The sequence below is a fragment of the Harpia harpyja genome, chromosome 16, assembly GCF_026419915.1.
Source record: "Harpia harpyja isolate bHarHar1 chromosome 16, bHarHar1 primary haplotype, whole genome shotgun sequence".
NCBI classification, from domain to species: Eukaryota; Metazoa; Chordata; class Aves; order Accipitriformes; family Accipitridae; genus Harpia; species Harpia harpyja.
In genome coordinates, this window is record NC_068955.1 from 32,799,368 (window position 1) to 32,822,119 (window position 22,752).

At 38.9% G+C, this 22,752-nt stretch overlaps 1 protein-coding gene across 5 annotated transcripts in view; it reads left to right on the forward strand.

Annotated features, from left to right (window-relative positions):
• Positions 1-1,518: 1,518 nt before the first annotated feature.
• The window catches only part of BUB1B (BUB1 mitotic checkpoint serine/threonine kinase B), a 29,993-nt gene continuing 8,759 nt past the window's right edge, over positions 1,519-22,752 (forward strand). The window contains exons 1-21 of one of the 5 annotated variants that reach the window (XM_052812080.1): positions 1,519-2,065; positions 3,024-3,186; positions 3,486-3,545; positions 3,791-3,935; positions 5,471-5,667; positions 5,765-5,943; positions 6,055-6,248; positions 8,220-8,314; positions 11,124-11,350; positions 11,637-11,749; positions 13,476-13,573; positions 13,872-13,924; positions 14,376-14,486; positions 14,729-14,813; positions 15,212-15,314; positions 16,363-16,649; positions 17,595-17,785; positions 19,925-20,071; positions 20,245-20,357; positions 20,645-20,806; positions 21,542-21,684. In XM_052812080.1, the coding sequence (XP_052668040.1) occupies positions 3,044-3,186; positions 3,486-3,545; positions 3,791-3,935; positions 5,471-5,667; positions 5,765-5,943; positions 6,055-6,248; positions 8,220-8,314; positions 11,124-11,350; positions 11,637-11,749; positions 13,476-13,573; positions 13,872-13,924; positions 14,376-14,486; positions 14,729-14,813; positions 15,212-15,314; positions 16,363-16,649; positions 17,595-17,785; positions 19,925-20,071; positions 20,245-20,357; positions 20,645-20,806; positions 21,542-21,684 (2,846 nt within the window). In that variant the 5' untranslated portion in view covers positions 1,519-2,065; positions 3,024-3,043. Of the gene's footprint in view, positions 2,066-2,101; positions 2,715-3,023; positions 3,187-3,485; positions 3,546-3,790; positions 3,936-5,470; positions 5,668-5,764; positions 5,944-6,054; positions 6,249-8,219; positions 8,315-11,123; positions 11,351-11,636; positions 11,750-13,475; positions 13,574-13,871; positions 13,925-14,375; positions 14,487-14,728; positions 14,814-15,211; positions 15,315-16,362; positions 16,650-17,594; positions 17,786-19,924; positions 20,072-20,244; positions 20,358-20,644; positions 20,807-21,541; positions 21,685-22,752 lie in introns of those variants that run through there. The other 4 variants (XM_052812082.1, XM_052812081.1, XM_052812085.1 and 1 more) reach the window with 4 other exon arrangements.

Sequence of the window (22,752 nt, forward strand, 5' to 3'; positions counted from 1 at the left end):
TTCTCACAACGATCTCAGCACTAAATGGGTTTTCCTAGCTTCTGAATGTTGTGAAGCACCCATCTTAGGCTAAAACTTTGGTGGTCTCTTTTGCACCCAGCAGTGTCAGCTCTCTTACTGAGTCCTTGAGTTACCACATTGTACCACATTTCTGAAGCATCCTACATTGTCTCTTGTGTGTAAAATACTAATGAAAATGAATTAATGCTATTAGGCATCATGATAAAATACTCCATATTTGTAAAAACAGAAAGGTCAAGAGATCACATTATGTGTCATCCTCTATCTATTTCTTCACAGGCTCTTGGAGGAGCCCAAAAAGAATGAGAAAGAGGCTTTTGTCATTATTCTGGGCACATTTGAGTTTTCATTCACGGACAAGACCTTAGACATTGAAAGTTCAGTTGTGCTATTATAGTAAGAGCACAAGCAGGTCTGTGACAGCTTGTGTGCAGGCCATTCATTCTTACAATAGCATACAGCATCTAATTTATGTTAAATAAGGCACAGAGAGATTGCTGTAATGAATGATAGAGACTGCAGTTCTGTTTTACACCTTGATTTTGTGTAAGTTGAGAAAAACACTTGTATGATAAGTCTTAATGGAATAGCTGTAAAATTTAAGAGATCATATTATACTTGATGTTATGCTTGGATTTATATATCTTTATGCATACATTATGTATTTTATTGAAGGATAAGTATGTTAACTGTCCAGTTATAGAAGTAACAGATTTATTAGGGGGATATAAAGCCATATATCCCTTTTAGGTATGTCATGAATTTCTTGCCCATGTAGTGAAGAAGCAATCACCCATTAACGACATGATCACAGTTTGCCTTTAATATAGGCACCTTTTCTCAAAAAAAACCCCAGCAACCCAAGTATCAGGCTGTGATTTTCTTTTGTGTTTGCTTTGCGTACTTGCACTCATAAGATGACTCATGCCTTTTATTGATACCATGTGAATGCTATAGAATATCTAAACAGTGAAGGGTGATTATTAAATTTCATCTGTGAGTATGAAAGTTTCATAACTCACAGGCATCACAAATGCCTTCAGAGTCTGAGTCATTAAGATCAGTTGTGAAGAAAAAAATAACTTTTTACTCATGAAATACTCAATTTGTTTTAAGAGAATTTTTTTTTTTTCAATTGATCACCTTTCCCATAATACCAGGCAGCTAATCTGTATTACTCAGGAAATTTCTGTCCATGTCTATGGCATTTTTTTTTTTTCAGCTGCCTCATATTTCAGTTTTTGCAGATATAGAATGCAGAAGAGAGCAAGACATCTGTACATTTAAGACCCTGAAGATACTGGATTTTATTTAGATCTTAACTTTGACTTAAAGAGAGGTAAACAACTAGTCCTAACTCATTTCAGTTAGCCTGCAGGAACACAAGCCAGTGCTGAAGAACAACGTGAAACTAGCGGGGGGAGCTGTAAAGCATTTCAGCCATCTTATTAGGTTGCTAACTCTGAGGACATGCCTATACCATGTAAATAAGGGCAGACCAGGAGAATTCGGTCTCTCACTGCACGATCTTGCTCTGGCACTGGAAGCAGTGTAGCAATATTTCTGCCGCCTTTTGGGCTAATTAGTTCCCTCTTGCAATGCTGTAGGAGACAAAGCAATTAACCAGGCTGAGCATCACATTAACACAGCAATGCTGCCTCGGGGGGCTGAGCTAGTACCTCTGCACACTCTTTTGTTCGGATCAAAGAGGTTACTTGGAGCCAGTTTGGGGGTCACGAACGCTACATTGTATTTGACAGGGATACCTGAGAAGTGAGTTTTTTCTGGGTTAACAAAGCTGAGCGAATGGCTAGTTGCATGCCGAAAGGAGCGCTCCCCTCAGAGAAAATAACAGAATTATTTTCTGGCAGAGAAATAACCTGGTGAAATCAGCAGATTTCTGTCGTTAGCAGAGCCACCGTCAGGTCAGACGAGCACCAGAGCTGAGGAAGAGAAACGGTGGGAACACATGCGAGCAGGAAAATGAGGACGAAGGAACGTTCCTTGTGGTGACAGATGCCTTTTATATGAGATTAATTATAAGGTCATTAATTCTAAAATTAATTTTGTATTTCTCCCTGCCAGCAGCGCGCGGCGCGAGCCGCCTGAGGGAAACTATAATTCCCATGATGCACCGGTGCGGCAGGGCGGGCTCGGGGCGGAACCAATCAGGCAGGGCGTGGTGAAGGGGGTGGCCAATGGGGAGGAGGCTGGCGGCGGTTGGAGTTTGAATTTGGAAGGGGGCTGAGGCAGGGCTGCCGTTAGGGTGTGGGGCTCGCGCGCTCGCCGCGTACCTGGGACCCCTGCGCTTGGTGCGCGTGGCTGTGGTTTTGGCGGGCGGCGCGGGCTGAGGGACGCTTTCTTCTTCCCTCCGGCCGCTGCCAGGAGAGCGCGGGGCTCCGCACCCCGGCGTGAGGGAAGAGGGGCGGGGGCGTCCCGGGGACGAACCGCCATTCTGGAACTGCGTAGCAAACAGCTTCTCCTCTCGCTCAGTGCTAGCGGGGAGCCTGCTCGCTTGCTACGCGGTGGGGGAGAGTCTCCGCCGCTTTGCTCGTCCCCTCCCAGCAGGGAGGCAGGGGTCGGGACTCGCCTTTACCACAAGCCCGCTACAACGGCTCGTAGGCGAAAAGCCAGAGGGGCCTGACTCAGTTTACGGCGCTGCCGGAGGTCGCCGGTCGCCAGCCTCAGAGAAGGTGATTATCTCGCGGGAAGGAAGGGAGCACGCAGATGGGGAGGGAAAGAGCTTAACCTTAGTAGCCTCTCCTGCTAACATCTTCCTGAGATTCTTTATTGTGAAGAAGTGCTAAGCTCTTGTTTCATATAATTCCCATGGAGGGGAATTAAATGCTCAGTTCTCTCTAAAAGTTGGGGACCTAAACGGCGTGCTTGTGGCCACACAGAAACTGTGTGGTGGAGCGGCTAAAGAAAGCCAGGTCTGTCATGTTTCAGGTCAGTATCCTACCTAATAAATCAATTCCTTATTGTTTTTGTTATTAACGCAGAATCTAAAGGAGAGGCTGTCATGTCACAGGACTGCAACGATGAGTGGGAGCTGAGCAAAGAGAATGTGCAGCCCCTCCGGCAGGGGCGTGTTATGTCCACCTTACAGGAAGCCCTGGCTCAGCAGGAGAGCTCCACCCACACTGCTGTTCAGCTCAAAAGACAGTGAGCAATGTTTTGACATCTTCTTTCCCTTTATCCTTCTGCCTCCTCATCATTTTTTTCTGTCTTATTTAACTGTACTAATCTCATAGGTATTAAAAAAAGCATAAAAGGACAGAAGTTCAGTAACTGCCTTCTATGCTACTGTCACACTCCAGGTATTTAGGACTACTTGCTATGGGTGCTGTACAGTATCGACTACTATTTTTAGGTTTGCAATGGAGCATTTAAACAGCAAACATTGGGGAATAGATTATACACAGTTATACACATGCATTTATTGGATGAATAATTTTTTTTAGGGAGTTTGAATCAGAAATCCGATTTTACTCTGGAGATGATCCACTGGATGTCTGGGACCGGTATGTTTCCTTTTATTTCAGAAGAAAGAATAGAAAGGTCAGATATCCTTGTTAAAGCTTCGGAAAAAATATATTCTAATTTAATAAGAAACTCATTAAAAGGTAAATTCTGTAACAGTTTTTTTGACTAATATGTTGTTTTTCAATACCATGCCTAATTTTTTTTCTAAATCTTACATTGTACAGAAACAGAAGCCTTGTATCTTACTCAGAACTGACTTCCTATGAATATATTCCATTTCTAGGTACATCAAGTGGACAGAGCAAATGTTCCCTCAAGGTGGAAAGGAGAGTAATCTCGCCGCAATATTGGAAAGGGCAGTGAAAGCACTCAATGAACAGCAGCGATACTACAAAGATCCCCGCTATCTTAGTCTCTGGCTCAAGTTTGTGAGTGTTTTGTGAATACGTCTTGGTGCTGCTTTTTCTTGGTGCTGCTTTTTCTTGGTGCTGCTTTTTCTTGGTGCTGCTTTTTCTTGGTGCTGCTTTTTCTTGGTGCTGCTTTTTCTTGGTGCTGCTTTTTCTTGGTGCTGCTTTTTCTTGGTGCTGCTTTTTCTTGGTGCTGCTTTTTCTTGGTGCTGCTTTTTCTTGGTGCTGCTTTTTCTTGGTGCTGCTTTTTCTTGGTGCTGCTTTTTCTTGGTGCTGCTTTTTCTTGGTGCTGCTTTTTCTTGGTGCTGCTTTTTCTTGGTGCTGCTTTTTCTTGGTGCTGCTTTTTCTTGGTGCTGCTTTTTCTTGGTGCTGCTTTTTCTTGGTGCTGCTTTTTCTTGGTGCTGCTTTTTCTTGGTGCTGCTTTTTCTTGGTGCTGCTTTTTCTTGGTGCTGCTTTTTCTTGGTGCTGCTTTTTCTTGGTGCTGCTTTTTCTTGGTGCTGCTTTTTCTTGGTGCTGCTTTTTCTTGGTGCTGCTTTTTCTTGGTGCTGCTTTTTCTTGGTGCTGCTTTTTCTTGGTGCTGCTTTTTCTTGGTGCTGCTTTTTCTTGGTGCTGCTTTTTCTTGGTGCTGCTTTTTCTTGGTGCTGCTTTTTCTTGGTGCTGCTTTTTCTTGGTGCTTGTCATGTCATTTGCACACAGTTAAGCTGACTTTTGTAACAACAGAGTCAAAGAATATGTTGTACAACTAGTGCAATATTAGAAGTATCTCTCTGCAGACATGTTACCTACTCTTGAATTCCACTTCTCATTTTCAATAGGATCTTAGACCTTTTTAAGTATTATTCAGTTTGGACAGCTACAAACTCCCTAAGTTTTGTTTCAGAAAAGCTAGTTTGAATGATGAGTAGAGCTTGATTATTTATTTAAGGAGGAAAGTAAGTGATTTAAAGATACATTTTAGGTGTTATATCTGCCCTACCAGTTATTTTAACTTCTAACTGCCTTGTATCCACATCCTGTGTTTAAGCAATACCAAGCTGAGTGTGTTTTGGTCTTGCCCTGTCTCTCGATTGCTATAGTTTTTGTTGTTCTTGTCTTCGTAAAGTAGCTTTTCTCCAGTTTTAGCTCCCTGAGCTGATTTACCAGTTCTAAAAGTGATAAGAAATGCGTTGTACTTTATCTAAAGCTAAAATAACTATTCTCAGGATTTCCAATATGGCATAGTTCAATCATTGAATTATCTTAGATTAAAAAAAAAAAAAAATCTAAGAAATGACTGACTTTAAATACGTAGGCTAGAATTAAGGGATTGGTAACAACATTGAAAAATATGTATATGCAGTTAGAGGCTTTTATCGTTATTATTCTTCCCCTATTGAATTCCTTTCCTTTACCCTGTGCGCCATGACATGATACAATTTTATGTCCTGGCCTTACAGCTGCTCCTGCAAGACTTGTATTGAAATCAATGGGGTCTTGCGGGAGGCATCAAAAGGCAGACATTGACTTGGAATTCTTTGTAGTCCAATGTGATTACTGAAATACTTTGGTTGTTTCAGGGAGATTGTTGTAATGAGCCCTTGGATCTGTACAGTTACCTACATAGCCAAGAAATTGGCACAACACTGGCACTATTCTACATCACATGGGCAGAAGTACTTGAGGCTAGAGGAAGTTTTAAGAAAGCAGATCTGATATTCCAGGAAGGTCTTCAGCGCAAGGCTGAGCCTTTGGACAAACTCCTGTCCCATCACAGGTAAGCTTCCAACTAAAGGTAAGAACTTAGTCTTATGTGCTTCAGTGGATACCTGCTACAGTGAAGTTTATGCTGACTTCTCCAACGTTTTTCTAAGGCAATTTCAGGCCCGTGTTTCTCGGCAGACGCTACTGGGGCTTGAGGAAACTGCTGATGAAAAAGATACGGGTCTTCTGGGAACTGCAGAACCTCAGAGAAGCTCACTGGCAGATCTAAAAGGCAGGGGGAAGAAAAAAGTGAGAGCCCCAATTAGTCGTGTAGGAGATGCACTTAAAGGTACATTCAGCTGCTGAAACCACATATTATTATTGGAAGAGTTACACCTTTGGAATTTTCACTTGAGTGTGATAGTTAAAGGTTAATTTGCATAAATCTTTTTGCTTATAGCCACGAACCAAACCAGAAGCTTCCAGACTGTAACTTCTCAGCAGTTTTCAAATACTCCAGGTTTTGCCGTGTTTGATGAAAATTCAGCTTCTGGACCTGAGATTCCTGTACTTACACCACAGCCGTGGACAGCACCTCCAGCTCCACGGGCCAAGGAGAATGAACTAAGCGCAGGACCTTGGAACTCTGGCAGGGTAAGGAGTCTCAAAATGGACTGGCAAAAAAGAGGAGGATGTGTTTAAGCTGATGACTTCTTCTGATCCCTGAGACAAAGGTCATGTTCTTTCTCCCTTGCCTGGGGTTTGTGTCTATTTGTAACTATAGATCTTCCTAGCTTCTTCCTGAAGAGTCTCTGGCTATGCATAACCTATTCAAGTTTAGCAAGCTGATCTTGCTAGAATAAGTTTAAAAAACTCTCTAGAGTTCTTAAATCAAGAAGTTATAATTCTTGCTAACCAGAAAATTGGTAATGATGGCCTGCCAAACTGTTTGGAGGGCAAAAAAGGAAGAGAAGAGGGAAAACCCTAGCCAAAGAAAGTGAGAGAAACCAGGCATTAGTTAATTCTGTAAGAAAGAGGAGCAAGAGTTAAATTGATATCATACAATACAACCTAAAGGAAGAACTTGTTGCCTATCTTCTTATGAAAATAAGGTATGTACAGCATTCTGCAAGTCTGTTTTGAAGTGCTTGTAAGGAAAACAGAAGAGTGGAGATCAAAAGAGCTGAAGAACTACAGGATCAATGGAATATTTATCCTGACAATATAGGGAAGCTTGCCAGTAGATGAAAAAAGGGTGACAGAAAGTAGGTTCCAATGGTTTAAACTAATGCTGGAGACATGAAAAGAAGCAGCTGCGCTACAGGTGTTTAATCTGTTCTAGAGAAATGATCCAAGGCATTATCTGAAGGAAATTAATCCTATGAAATCAAGTTTGTTTCATAGGTCCTTAGGTAACCCCCAGTGTTCCCCTGTTCTTTGTAGATTAGAGAGGAAGAATAGAAGGTAATCAGATGATAAAAATATTTTAGACTTCTCAATACAGAAATTGTTATAAGTGAAGCTTAGAAACAAAAACTAGTATGACGGGAGGAAACAAATGGGCTGAAATTGGTAGAAACTCCAGGAAGAATTACTGTCAGTTACAAAGCAATTTGATTAAGTGAATGGAAAAGTTCAGTAAATCACAGGTTTAATTTAGCTGAGAAAAATAAGGAGGAAGAATTATTAATGTAAAATTTCGCTTAACACAGTCATTCTGGTCCCCAAATGCTTCTGTATTCTTTTAATATTTTTCCTTAGAGTTATCTGTTCCCACTTTCATGAAATTTGTTACATTTAATTTAAAAAGAAAATAAAAGCTGCAACTAACAAAAGAGTTGAGGGTGTTTAATTCCCCTTCACTGAAGTGTGGTGCTCATTCTGGCTTGTATTACAGTGAAAGAATAACCTTTTGTGAACACTTTGAGATATTAAAAGCTGCACAGAGGAAAGGGGCTTCTCTTTTATGGCTAGTGCAAAGATGACCAAGTAAACAGTTTGAAAAATGGTAGAAAAGAGAAGTCAGTTTGTGAAGTATCCCCACCATGTAACTTTTTCTGTTTAAGAGTCTAGGGGAATTTCAAGTAGGCAGATGAGAGTAGCATGTTGTCAGACTAAATTCCATCTATCTTCTGTTAAATAATGGGCCCCAGAAGCACTTAAGGGATTTTTGTGGTGTTGGAATGGCCTCTGAGAGGAAAATTGAGAAGTCTGGAGGTTCTTGATGGACAGCAGAAGGAATACTGTCATAAAATTAGGACAGTCTCGGCTGAACAATGACGACTGCAGCATTTCTGGAAAACAAACAAGAGGAGCAACCAAATACCCAGCTTGACCAGCATTCCTTCAGAATAACAGAAACTAGGTACTGATGAGGTCACGCAGGAGGAGTGTGTCTTGCTTTTTTAGGTGCTAGTGCTCAGCTGATGGTCTGTAACTGTTTATATATCAGAATGGAATTAATCTTGTAAATTAATGTTGGAAAAGTCTATCACGTTTAACTTTTTTAAATAACAAGAACTATAAATGAGCCAAACACTGGGAAAAGGGAGATTCAGAGTATAGAGGAATGTAAAGTCTAAAAATGAATCTTTAAGCTGTTAACGTTGAATTTTCCTTCCTCAGCGTCCTCGCAGCAGTGCAAATTCTGGTATAGAAGTGCCCTGCCCACTGCCCAGTTTCACCCCGTATGTGGAAGAGTCAGCTCAGCAACAAGTCATGTGAGTCTTCAGTTTGAAATGGAGATTGTATTTGAAATTATCAAAGCTGCTTTGTAAAATTCAGACTCATTTTGCCAAGTAGCCAAGGCTCTAGATCTATAAGAATTTAAAAATATGTCAACCTGGATGCCCTTAGTGCTTTAGCTTGATGGCAGAGGCTTCAGTGGAGGATGCATAAGGACATGGGAAGTATTTGACTATCACTGCTCATTATGTGGCAGTCTATATCATATTTATATGTGCTAATTAGTTTAATAGCTTAACTCAGTGTGTTCACACAAAACCACAGTTACCTCTCTTAGGATGCTGTTTGCTATGAAAGCAGCCCCAAATTGAAACAGGCTTATTGCTGTTTTCCTCTATCTTGGGAACTCTATGCTCATTTTATCTGGAGTTTTATTCTGAAATAAGCTATTCAAAGTTTCCATGGCAACAGTGTTGGTTGGGTTATGGAGCAGTATGCTGTTTTGCCTGAAATTACCTTCCTGTTTGTACAGTGCTCACTGAAATGCTGATAAATCCCAGGAGATGGGGTTGCTCTGTTTTGCTAGAGCAGAGGAAAACGCATTATTTTGCAAAGCTGCTTAACTTTCTTGTTCTGTGGCTAATGATGTCCATAGAATACATAGGCTCTTCCTAAGAGAGAAGTGGAAAAGAATGTTTGATATTACAGACAGCTTCCTTGGCTTTGAATTGCATATAATCAAAGAATGTTGAAAGGTGGCTAACAGTATGGATTTTTCCTGTGGCTTTTGTATATTGCAGAAGACTGCAGAGTAACTCTGACCAAGGATGTATCATAATTTAGTTTAAGAATATGTAAAAAATTAAGATTCTGTCTAAGCTATAAGAATACTTCTTGCTCCTGAAAGTCAGTGATGCCATGGAATTGGATCTCTTGACATGCTGGTGTCTCTTAGATGAACACTTACTACACTTACTAGCTCTTTAGCTTAGCATGTTTTCATACCAGGAAAGGAAGGAGTGGGTGGGAACTGAACATCATGTGAAATTAGCTGTAAGCAACTTGAGCAGAGAGTTTGTATGTAGTTTTATACTATGTAGTTGAAGGTTTAAAAGCACATTTTTTTTTTTCCCTGCCTTTGAGTCCATTTCCTCATGATGCCATGGTCATCAACCGAATCAACTCAAAGTGTTCTGTTGAAAATGTGTAAACATGATGCAAATCATGCCATTGATTGCCATCTGGAGATTTGGGTAGAAGGACCATGTAGTGATCCTGGGAATAAGCCCCCACTTTCACAAATAAAAGCTGCAAAAAAACCCCCCAACCATTAGGAGCACCTGTTTGCCTCATAATCTCCCAGGTGGTCTCAGAGTTGTGAGTCCATTCACATGCAAAAGAAAACAGGTATCTTAGAACTGTGCACCGTTTTCTTTTGAACTATTTACCCAGACCACAGTTAACACATCTTTTCAAGGTCAGTTGTTCAGGTCATCTTTTATTGAGGTACAGATAATTGCTGGAGTCATCTGGATTACTGGTATCTGTAAAACTCTACAAATTCTGGTTCTTCTCTCCTGAAATTAGCATGCTGCACTTTGTCGTGGTTTAACCCCAGCCAGCAACTAAGTACCACACAGCTGCTCACTGACTTCCCGCCCTCCCCCCTCAGTGGGATGGGGGAGAGAATTGGGGAAAAAAAGTAAAACTCATGGGTTGAGATAAGAACAGTTTAATAGAACGAAAAGGAAGAAAATAATAATGATGATAATAATAATAAAATGACAGTAATAATAACAAAACAATTGGAATATACAAAACAAGTGATGCACAATGCAATTGTTCATCACTTGCTGACCAATGCCCAGTTAGTTCCTGAGCAGTGATCTGCCCCCCAGGCCAATTCCCCCCAGTTATATACTGGGCATGACATCACATGGTATGGAATATTCCTTTGGCCACTTTGGGTCAGCTTCTCCTGGCTTTGTCCCCTCCCAACTTCTTGTTCCTCTCCAGCCTTCTTGCTGGCTGGGCATGAGAAGGGGAAAAATCCTTGACTTAGTATAAACGCTACTTAGCAACAACTGAAAACATCAGTGTGTTATCCACATTATTCTCATAGCGAATCCAAAACTTAACACTATACCAGCTACTAGAAAGAAAATTAACTCTGTCCCAGCTAAAACCAGGACACACTTTCAGAAAGCACTTTCAAGCTAAGAAATTGATTGCTACTGACTCCTTTCACTGTACAGTGATGGGGGGTTTTGTGGGGTTTGTTTGTTTGTTTTTGTAATGGGGGACTTAATTTCTGTCACTCAGCATGCAAAACATTCTCCTTGAGCAAATTCCCCTCTTATTGCATCTTAAGTCTTCTCTTTTTTTCTTAACCTAAAATTCCAGGCTTAATCTAGTCCAAGATCTTCCATTTTTGAGTCCTACAGATTCTTTCCCCCACTCCCCCAGATAAACTCTGTTTTGTAGGACAATTAGGGACTTGTCACCTGTGTGGTCACACAGATCAATGGAGCTAAAGTAAACATAAATCCTGCTCCAGAATGCACAATTCAGAGTATCATAAGAATTTTGACTGGGCCTTTATTAACACTTTGTTTTGAGGTTGGGGTTGGTTTTTTTTGATTACACAATTCTGACTTGGTATGCTTGCCTCTTATGTGCTGTCATCCCATTTTTCTTGTTTGTTTTTTTTATATGAACAGAACAGAATATTTTTATACTATTCTACAACTAGATTCTGAAATTAGCTATTTTCTCTCCTATGCTTGCTTTTCTGTGTTACAGTGATATATGTATAATTAAAGTAATAACTGCGTGTTTTTTCAGGACTCCCTGCAAAATTGAACCCAGCATAAACTGTGTTTTAAGTGCTCGCAAACCTGAGAAAGAGGAGGACCCACTACAGCGAGTGCAAAATTATCAGCAGCACACTCAAGAAAAGAAAGAGGTGGTGATGTACTGTAAAGATAAAGTTTATGCTGGAGTTGAAGAATTTTCTTTGGAAGAGATCCGAGCTGAAATCTACAGAAAGAAAGCAAAAAAGAAAACTGAAGGTATGCTTTGAAATGGCATGACATAAGACTTTCTGAGATGGAATCATAAAATTATACATACTTCTTATCAGCATACAGATGTCTTTTATTGCAGCTGCTTTTCTTTTTCTACTGGAATAGTTATTTAACTGCTCTGAGGTATAGGGAAAGTAACATATCTGACAGCTTTATATGTAAGCTGTGAAATGGAAAAGACCAGAGTTTTAGCCCTTTAAAAATAATTTAGGCTTTAGCCACAGATTGCATGTGAAATATGCATTGTGCCTTATAAGCTTTTCTTCCTTAGAGGAGATGCAGGCCATAGCACAGAAAAAGGAAGAAATACAAAGGAAAATTGAGGAGCTGGAGAAGAAATTAAAGATGAAAGAAGATGACAAGCAGCAACAGCTGCGTGAACAGGTATTGTCCTAATTTAACTGGTCTTCTACAAATAGCTACTATTTTCAGTAAAAGTACCAAAGGAGGAACAATATCTAATATGTTTCTCTTCGGCTAACTCTTTTTAAACTATTTTGAAAGGATGCTTCAGTCTATTGTACGCATACATCACCAGTAAATGAATGCTCAGAGGAATATTTCTTTTCTTCCCCACTTGTCCCCAAGCCATATCCTTTCACTATAGGTATGTAAATCAAAGACTTCAAGTTTTGTAGCGTTACTTTACAAGTATTGTTAAGTTATTTAACAATCGGACAAGATATACCTTATGCTAAGGTATAAACTTCTAAATTTTTTTTAAGTAAAGGCATGCCAAATGCTTAAGGGCTAATTGCTCTTTCTTAACTTTATTTATGGGCAGTTTCCTTTTCTTTTGCACTACAAATTCTCTATATAAGACAGGAGAAGAAGCTGGAACTAGGGAAAGAAGTGAAGGGTTGCGAAGTGGTGTGGGCTAACCCCAGTAGGAAACTAAGCACCACACACCTGCTTGCTCGCTCCCCCTCAGTGGGATGGGGGAGGGAATCAGAAAGGTAAAAGTGAGAAAACTCATAGGTTGAGATAAGGACAGTTCAACAGGTAAACCAAAAGCTGTGCATGCAAGCAAAGCAAAATAAGAAATTTGTCCACTACTTCCCATTGGCAGCCAGACGTTTAGCCATTTCCAGGAAAGCAGGGCTTCGTCATGCATAATGGTTACTTGGGAAGACAAATGCCATAATTCTGAATGTCCCTCCTTCCTCCAGATTTTATTGTGGAGCATGATGTAATATGGTATGGAATATCCTTTTGGTCACTTTGGGTTTGCTGTTTGAGCTGTGTCCCCTCCCAACTTGTTCTGTGCCCCCAGCCTACTCGGTGGTGGTGCAGCATGAAGTACAGAAGACCTTGATGCTGTGTAAGCACTGTTCAGCAGTAGCTAAAATACCAGTGTGTTTTCAACATTGTTTTGGTCAAAAATCCAAAACATAGCACCATACCAGCTACTACGAAGAAAATGAACTCTTTCCTAGCCAAGACAGTACACAAAACCATATCTGACTGATTAATCTCCAAGTTTTATAGACAGTAGTATGCTTTTTTTATGTATTAGATCTTTTTTTTTCCTTTTCCGTGCAGACCAGTCTTGAACAGAGTATCTTTCAAGCAAGTATACTTTGGTCTGTCATTGCTAGGTAGTGTTTAAACCCCAATTTTCTTATAGGTTGCAAATAACAAGTAAAAGTTAATTATTTTAAAGCTTTTCCTTTTCCCAATGTCATCAGTTGGGCTAATAAAGTATGTTCTCTCTCTCTCTCTCTTTCTTTCTTTCTTTCTCTCTCTCTCCCTGTCCCCCCATTTCCAAAACAATGCCTTAGCAGTAAATATTTTAAATAATGAAATACAAAGTGTTGTAGATTTGATGTAAGCTATGTAACTGCTTACATGTGTCTTTAATGGTTGCAGTATAACTAAAATCTCCTATGAAAGTTATATACGGTTGCAAAGAGTAAAACTATGTATTTCAACTACAGTAAGAATGAACTTTTTTCATGCAAGTAAATTAAGTACAAATAAAAATAGCTAGAGACAACTATTAATCCATCTTTAATGACCTACACAGGATTATCATAATGTTCTTGGAACGTTGTTGCATGGCTTGTGATTTCCATCACTGTAGAACCAAAATATGGTTTTGTTTCTACAGCCAACAGAGATAACAGAAGCTTCACCACCTTTGGGACTGCAAGGACTTACTTTTTCCTGTGCAACAGAAGTTGGGGAGAAACAGCCTCAGCTGCAAAGGTAATACAGGGTTTTCTTTGCCAGCAATGAGAAAATTTGTGGGGATAATAAGTTATGAGTAACATGGATCACTAACAGATAGCCTCTTTCTGCAGGCAGAATGAAATACACCCCTAGGCATCATCAGCCTGTAACCAGGATCTGTAATCTGTCTTTATATATTTTCAATTATTTGTCTGAGGGATCTTAACTTCTTACAAGTAGCATATGTCAGCTTGGCTTGCCTTTTTTACAAAAATTGTTTATGTTTTGTGAAGGTGTGTAAAATATAAGAAAGAAGTTTGTATCTTTTTTACAGTGAATTCCAGGTCTCTGAAGATACTGAACTACATAAACCATCTTGTTCTGAGGGTAAGTATTTCAATTTTTTACCATTAAGGAGAAGGCCGTGTTAAGGGGAAGCATTCTCTTATATGAATAGCAAGACTGCAATAAACTAAAACCAAAAGTCTAGGTGGATTAGAAGAACGAAAATGAGAATGTGCTAGTAGTTCCTTTAACCATCTTCAGCAAAAGACTGAGCATCTGAGAGCTGACACTATTTGAAAGGACTTTAAAGCAGAAGAGCTTTTTTTCTTTTAATAGCTGAAGGGCTTTCTTCACACTTTCATATATGCAGTCTTACTAAAATCTGTAAGAGAGTTTAACACTAAGATTGATACTATCTTAAGTCCTTCTTTTTCCTCAGAGGATTTGGCAGAGGAATACAATCAGAAATTATATATTCAGTCTTGTTGTTGGGAAGGGTGCGTGCTGAAGAAATTTACTTTTGACCCAAATTGACTGCTGTTACTGTTGACAGAGCTTATCCAGTCTCTTGATGTATGCCCAGATACACAAAGGGGAAATGTGTTTTTAGACTCTGAGGATGAACAGGAGGAACAGAGAGATGAGGCCAACCTTGGAAACAAAGGTACAAATTCTGAAGCATATTCTGAAAAGAGCAAGCTAGCTAACATAATATGGTGGTAAAAGTGTGGTTCATTAATGTGAAAAAACCAAGCCTTTTTTAATAGGTTTCATTAAATGTCAGTTCTGTAACTTCCTGCTAGGATTGGTATTTTTAAGACTGTGTGTTAAATGTTTAAGTAGCATTGGATAGAGTGTTGTGGAAAAACTATTGATACAATAGAGCCTCTTGTTTTTTCTTTACAGATGTAGGTCTCCTTCCTCCACCCAATCCTGCTACATTTTTCTCCATATTTGATGAATCCTCTACTTTGGCAAATGAGAATATAAGGTAGAATTATTCAAGACCTAGATGTCAGAGGGAGGGAAAACTGAAGTATCAAACCACTTTCTGTAGCAACTGAAATACAGTACTCTTTCTTGTATGGATGTGGGGTGTTTTTTTTGTTTTGTGTGTATTTATATTTTTTGTTTTATTTCATTACTCTACTTGAGAAGCCCATGATGAGGAAATACTCTCCTCTTGTTCATTCTCAATCTAGAACTATTTAAGCTGCTATATAAACCTTCTTCATTCTGGAGAGCTGTATGTGTTGCAGTTTACTGGTAGTTCTGTAGTAGAAAGTGGTAGTTTGAAATTGTCAATAGACTTGAACTCTTGAGAGGAATCTCTGTTGAAAGTCAGAAGCTACTCTAATAAATATTTAATGTCATGTAATTTTGTCTTAGTTGTCCTGCAGATCATATACAGAAAAGTGCCCGGCGCCCTCTTGCTGTTCGTAAACCTTCAGATTCTCTAACTGCAAAGGAAAATGTACCCCCAGAAGCCTGTGTAAGGAAACAGTTTACCCCATTGCAGATTTCCTGTCAACTAACATAGAATGTCCTACTGTTGAACAGAGTGAGATTGGCTGGGCTGACATGATGTGCAATAAGCTAGGATTCTAAAGTTCTTTCTGGCGTGGCAATACTTGAATTGGGTGATGTTAAGATTACACTGGAAATTTCATGTTTTTATTAGGCTTTAAGGTGGCCAATATGGAGATGATGGTAAGGAGTCTTCCAAATTTTAAGCAACTGATTAGTGGCCAGGATTACTCACGCTGAAACTTTGAAAAGTTTGTGCGATTAAGAGTTGCACTCTTAAACGCTGCCTCCTGTTCTATCTGCTTTCTTGCCATGCATCCAAACAAGCATCTCAGCTCCTGTGTTCCTCACCCGAAGTACCATATGCTTGACTCCTTTAAACCTTGGTATCTTGTTTCCTAAGCTATGTGTCTTTATGTGGCAGTTTTGCAGATATTCATAAAGCTTCCAGTAGAGGCAGTAGTTGCTGTCTCACCAAAGGACTTGTCTATTGCAGCATGCAGTAACTCTTTAGACTGGTTGAGTGAGAGGATTTTACATACAACTACAATATGAAATACTTAGCAGGGTTAAGCATGGTAAGCATCATGCTGACTTTGGTTCTAGAGTCAGTCTGAATAACTGCATAGTTCTGCTTCACATGTTCTGTGTGTCTTCAATGCCCAACGTTTTGGTAAACACTTTAATGTGCTTATAACTGAACTGAAATGCACTTCTGGGGTTGTAGATGCTGAGTAGCCTTCAACAGTCCATGGCAGCTCTGCAGCACTCTAGAGGGTAACAAAGCTACCCTTTCTAGTTGGAAAAAAAATATGCAACTATATTACAGTTAGGGTTCAACTAGTCAATTTGAATGAGCAATATAAGTAGAGTACATGAAGACTGAGTGTCAGATTCATGGTGGAAGGTGGTGGTGTGGAAGAAAAGGGAGAGAGAAATGTACAGCTTTTAAATAAAAGAAAATTTGACATAAAATCTGCAGGCTTTTCACTGTCTTTTCCTACTTTTTTCAGGATGAGCTGAATGGAATTGAACCTTTGTCTGAAGATGCAATTGTGACAGGCTCCTACAAGAATCAAACCATTTGTGCCAACCCAGAAGACACATGTGACTTTGTCAGGGCTGCCCATCTGGCCTCAACGCCCTTTCATGGGGTGTTAGCTCAGAGAGTCCCAGCTCCTGCTTTTTCACAGAGTGTCCTGAAGGAAGACTGTCCAGAATCTAAGAGTGCATCTCTGAATCAGGAAACGCTGGTTTGTGAGGGAGTGTACAATGAAGCTCGTTGTGTAAATAAACTGAGGTAATTAACAGCAAAGCATCTTAAGCTCCTTTTCCTGTGTGTCTTTTGTTGGTTGTGGTTTTACTATTCTGTTGCTGAAGAAACATTTTTCTGAACAGGTCAGAATATATTGAAGACAGCCATTTCTCTAGCACAGGGTCCATTTTGCCTTGTGCAGATTTAAGAGGTAATAGCAAGAGCACTTGGCTTTTCAGCATTACTGCTGCAGGACTTAACTCCATGCTTTTTCTACCAAATAACTTGCAAAGAAATTAATAAACACATTCTGTCTTTGTAACCAGAGATTAAAAGTAGAATCATCAGTTCCTTTTATATTCATATGCTTCTGTAGTTATTTTAGTATATGAAATGCATCTGGTAGTTATGGCTTAGATTTCTTCTACAGAGGAGAGAAGCTGGAGAGAAGAAAAAAACTGGCAAACAACCTCCTGTTTCTTATCATTGTAAAGAAGAAAGCATCTGTTGTATGGGGGTTTCTTAATTTAGAACTGAGTTTGATTTGTTGGCTGTTAGTATGTAAACATGTATACCATGCTGAAGGTGTTTGTTTACTTGGTAAGTTCCCTGGGAAACCATGCTGATTATAATTAGGAAGGAATAGCAAGAGTTATTTCCTGCCCAACGCTCTGTTGCTTTAAAAGCACTGTAGGTCTGAATTTTGGTAACAAAGGGAGTAATAAACATTGAGTATGTCTTCTGTTGTAGCAGTCATATTTAATGGAAGAGAAGATAAAATTCATCTGTAGACTAAGATTTTGAGTAGAAACAATCATTTGAAGCTAAAATGAAGCTCTGACATAACTATTGGTTTTCCACTAAGGATGGGAAAGGACTTCTTTAACATAAAGTCTGGGAGTGCACAGTATCCTTTCATAGTCACTAGGCTGGCGTTATCTAGACACTGTATCCTCTGAAAGTCTGAATAGTTGATGCCTTTATTTACAGCCCAATCATGGAAGCAAGCCTGGAAGATACTCGCTTGTCAGGTTCTTCTGTCTCCTCAGGATCTTCTCTTTCCTCTGTTACACAAATATCTACTATTAAATACCGGCATATCCCTGAGAAACTGGAACTTGCTCAGAGCTTGCCTGCTGAAACGGTTACTGATTCTGGAGGTATCAGTGAAAGCATTACTGGTTAGTACTAAACTGAGTTTCACTCACACAAATAACTTGCAGTTGTCTCTAAACTATGCTGCATTTTCTGTACTTCCTATATTCTACTCTGTTTTTTGTGTATTTCCCATTACTTTGACTTGTGACTAAACTTGTGTCTCGCTTGTCAGAAGTGGTAGTGAGGTATACAGTGTAGCATGCTTGTCAGCATTCAGAAGATGTAAATATTAAGGTGACGGAGGAGTTATTTAAGGTATTAAAGCAGGGAGTGTGTACGAGTAATGAGGCCAAATTCTGAAATGAAAAATTTCGACTGGATGGTAGTGAGAACTTCTAAGACAGCTTTGTTTTGTTTTGTCTTTTTTTTTTCTTCTCTGTAATCAGCCCATCAGCAGAACACACAGTATAAGTGCCGTGTTGAAAAAGGTGAATATGAATTTGAAATCTAGTGAAAGTGGCATAATTTTGGTTTTAAATTTGAACTCTTAACTTTGCTGTAAACTATTGTGCTGCTTCACAGTATGTTTTGTTTTCCTATTGAAGGAAAACAATACTGGTACTTAAATAATTAATTCCCCCCCCCCCCCCTTCTAGCCAAAGATCTTTGTTTCTTTCTGTTATAAATCTTTATATTACAGTTAGAACAGGAATGGTCACAAAAAGCCTTCAAAATCTGGCCCATAGAATTAGGTTTGTGTTGAATGACGATTTTCAAGGTGTTTAACCTGCTTTAACTCCTTTGATTTCGGTTTATGATATTTTAATTAGAATTGTGTATCTGAAAATTCTCAGTGTACCTACTCTAGAGAAGAGTATGTTATTGTGTGTCTGCAGACTATTTTATGATGAAGCATGCTCGGGACCTGGAATGCAAATACAATTAGGAGAAGAGTGTCGTCACTGAAATAGCGGAAATATTTTGGATAGATCTTACATTCGTTTTTTATCATATGCACTAATCTTTAGAGCAAGGTGAAGAATCTCTATGGATTCTTTTCAGAAAAAGAAGGCATTCGTTCAGTTGTTTTAATGAGACTTTCTTAAGCTTTTGATCATTCCTGTTGCTTTTTTTTTTTTCTTGCTTTCTGCACATGTCCCTTGAACTGCAGTTCTCAACCTGGATGTAGTAATTCTACTGAGGACTCCTTAATGCTGCGTAGAGCAGAAAAATTACTTCAGATGTCTGTCAGTTTATTCCTGTAAAATATGCCGGTAAATTACATAGGTTTGTGATAGTAAAATATTGGAACACCTATTTAGTCTTCAACCTACCATATTTCCTGGATCTACTTTCACAGAATTACTTCCTGAGCAATATCTTACTGCAATGCTTTTCAAATAAATGAGTATAACAGTAGGTAATGATACTCTGATTCTTACCTCTGTACTGTGAAAGCTTAAAATGGTGTCACCTGTTACTAGTCATAGTCTTTCGGAAGGGAAGTCAGTAGAAGCTATCTAGTTCTGCTGTGTTTTACTCTGCCTGATCATTTGAGATCAACACTTTTCAAACTACCTTGGTTTTGTACAGATGAATTCCTCTATTGAATGATTTTTTTTCTTCTTTGTCCTATTATGCAGGAAAATAAACCCAGACCTACATGTAATTATCTTATGTGTCTTCCAGGAGGTAAAAGCCATTAAATTCTTAATATTGCAATGAGCAGCAGAGTTGGAGTCCAACTTTGTTTTCCTTTTCTTAAATAAAACTCCTGTTGTATTCAAAGGAGTGAATGTCAATAAACCCCTTCATTTAAAAATCACAAATTGATCGCTTACTCTGGATGTAGGTTTAAATAAAAAAGGAGTATTAATTTGCAAAATGAGTTTGAATTCTGCTGTGGCTGAGCAGATGTACCTAATCTAATTCATAGCTTTGTCTCTTCTGAAAGATACATTTTACATGATGCTACCATAGAATCATTGAGAATTCATGATGAGATAGTCTGTAAGGTAGTTTAAAAGGTGAGCGTTTATGTTCACTTCACAGAACAAGAAACTATTGGAAAGAGATTGACTTGCTGAAAGGTGATGCAGTAAATTAGTATGCAGATAGAAAGCTTCCAATATCCAGGTTACTTTTTCTTGACAGATATAATCAAGTCACAGAGACTCAACACCTAGTTTCAGCTCATCTGTTTCTATTACTTGTCTTCCTAGCTGATGATGTAACGCAGTTCTTGTGGAGCGCTGAACAGCGTAAAAAACTTTTAGATCCTATGCCAGAATCATTGACTGCTGCTCCAGATTTTCATTTGGAGACTGGTGTTCTGCCTGTCATGGAGTTTGAGAAAGACATTGAGCTAGGTAGGTATGCCAGACACTCTACAGTGCAATGGATCTATTTATGTGCTAATTGGTTTGAAATATGCTTCATATTCACCCTCACTAGTTTTATGTCATGTAGATGGGGAATAACTTGCACAGCCTGGGTACATATATTTGCTGTGACAGCTCATAAATGTAAACTTTCATAACAGGAAATGAGACTTACTGTATCAAATGGGAATATTGGAGCAATGAAGAATACAAGATGGTTTTTGCCATTCCAGCCAACTTTCCCCAGTTGGATGCAAAGGGATTTGCAATAAAGGTAATGCATACGATGGTTACTATACAAAAGTGTGAAATGTTAAAATCTCCTCAGCCAATATAAAATAAAATGTAGTAAGTTTGGTCTTAATTTCTGAATTCTGTGCAGGAAGTTTGCTACTTCAAGTCCTATTTCTAATTGTTGATATAGAGTAAAAGTTTCTGACTGTGGAAAATGTCTTCCTTGGTAAAGTGGGGAGGAAAAAAAAGAGGATGAGAAGAATATGAAGATGAGCAATTTTTGCTTTATTCCAAAACTAAACGTTCTTCTTATGTACCTTCTTGTAGGTGTATTCTCAGCCTGTGCCTTGGGATTTTTATATCACACTTCAGTTACAGGAGCGTTTGAATACTGACTTTGACCAAAGCTTCAGTGAGAATTGCAGCTGTTACTTGTATCAAGATGGCTGTGCTATTTTGCACAGGGATATAAATCGCTTCACGCTTGGGGTCAGTGCAGATAAACAAAGTACAATTGTAGAAGGCATGAACTCTTGCATAGAGTACCATTAGTGAGTTTTGTTTGTCATTATGCTCATTCCTGAAGACAGCTTCACATGTTTAATCCTGTAATCTAGATCCTCTGGTTTTTCTTTTATCTATATACAAATTAGGACTGTCTATTATAGCCTTAGTTAGAGCTGGTTTCTCATTCATAGATCATGTGCTTCTCAGAGACAAACTTGAACCAATTTTTCACATTTTCTTTATTCATGAGTGATAAATGACCTGAGCCAAGAGCCACATGTTATTCCACAATAAGGTTTGCATCTAAAACTCTTGTTTAACTTGGCATCTTTCAATGAGTTCCAGTCTTCCAGTCTGCTGTAGCAAGGTCATAGCATTTAGTGTCTTGCTGAAGGATTTACATTTTAAATAAAGTCTTGTAAGTGCATTTTGAATTGTTGCATATAAATAGGATACAAATTAAATAGTGATTTCAGTCTTCAGTTCCAATTTCCTCCTCCTGATCTTTTGTCCACTTCTGAATAATAGGGTCTCCTAGGAGCTCATGGTTCTTTTAATTCTGGCTGCACTGATCATGGGCAAAATCTGATTATATTGAATTTAGGGTAGGACTGTTATCTCTGTACAGATGAGTAGGGAAAAAAAGGTGAGCTATAAATACTTCACTTAATCTAACATAGAATGACATATATATGCATGTTTATTCCCTGTTTTCAGGATGTTATTCGTGGCTGTAAGTCCATGACGGAGGAAGTTATCCTACTGGTTGTTTATAATCTTCTGGGTGTGGTAGAGAAGCTCCACAAAGCAGAGATTGTCCATGGAGATCTGAGTCCAGAGGTGTTCTTTCTGGGAGACAGGTTTGTCTCTTCGTATGAACATGGGAGGATATAAAATACTCAGTTACAGCTACAGCTCTTGTGCTTTTGTAATTTCTCTTCTTTGGGTGGGGTATTGGTATTGCAGTCCAGTTTTTTTAGGCTATAGTGTATTCTGCAAATAGTGAAAACACTTTGTTTAGGAATAAACCTTTTGTTTATTTCTATAGAAATAGTATACAATGCTGTTGTAAAACTTATACTAAACAAAATGTTTTTGCTGTTGCCTGTGTTCTCAAGTTTGTACGTTACCAATGTACTGTACTGGACAGCTAACTGGATATTGGTAAATAACTTGCCTTCTGGTTTTATGTATCTGAAAAACAGGAAGTTAGAAGACAAAGGGCAGGTGGGACTGGAATATCTAGACACTCTCTTCAACAGATTGCTTAGCCTCCACTACAGTCCAGCTTGTAACTTGGTGCACAGAGTTTTCTTCTTTAAGCTCTTTCCCATATTATGTTAACAAAGTCACATATCCCTTGGAATGTGATCTGTGAACTAAGTGTGGGAAGATAGTAACTTTGGAATGTCTAATGATTTAGATATAATGCCATTAGAAGAAATTCACTGAGGCTGTTCTTAGTCTTAACTGATATGTTAAAAATAGCTATTAACTTTATTTTGAACGTACAGTCATCTAACACGTGCACCTCCAATAGATGTTATTTATAATTTCTTTATAACTTATTTATATAATTTATTTATTTATAAATTACATACATGTACTACTGAAGTTCTAATGTTTTCTTCACACACCCCAATGGATTGTCTTGCACATCCTTAGGGTGCCTGTTTCCTATTTTGGAAGTCACTGATCTAATAGTGGCTTGATGGACTTGGATATGTGATCTGTTTATATTGTTGGTTGGCAGTACACTGTCATCTATACAGATACTTCTCACTGCCCTTTCTATTTGTCCTCCCTAGTGTATAGACTAGGAAAGGTTTATTAAAGTATTGTGAAGCTTAATTCTTTCTTGTATAAAGTATTCTGAGATCTTGAAGGAGAGGGAGAAGTGCTAAACATTGCACTATTCTGCTGTTCCA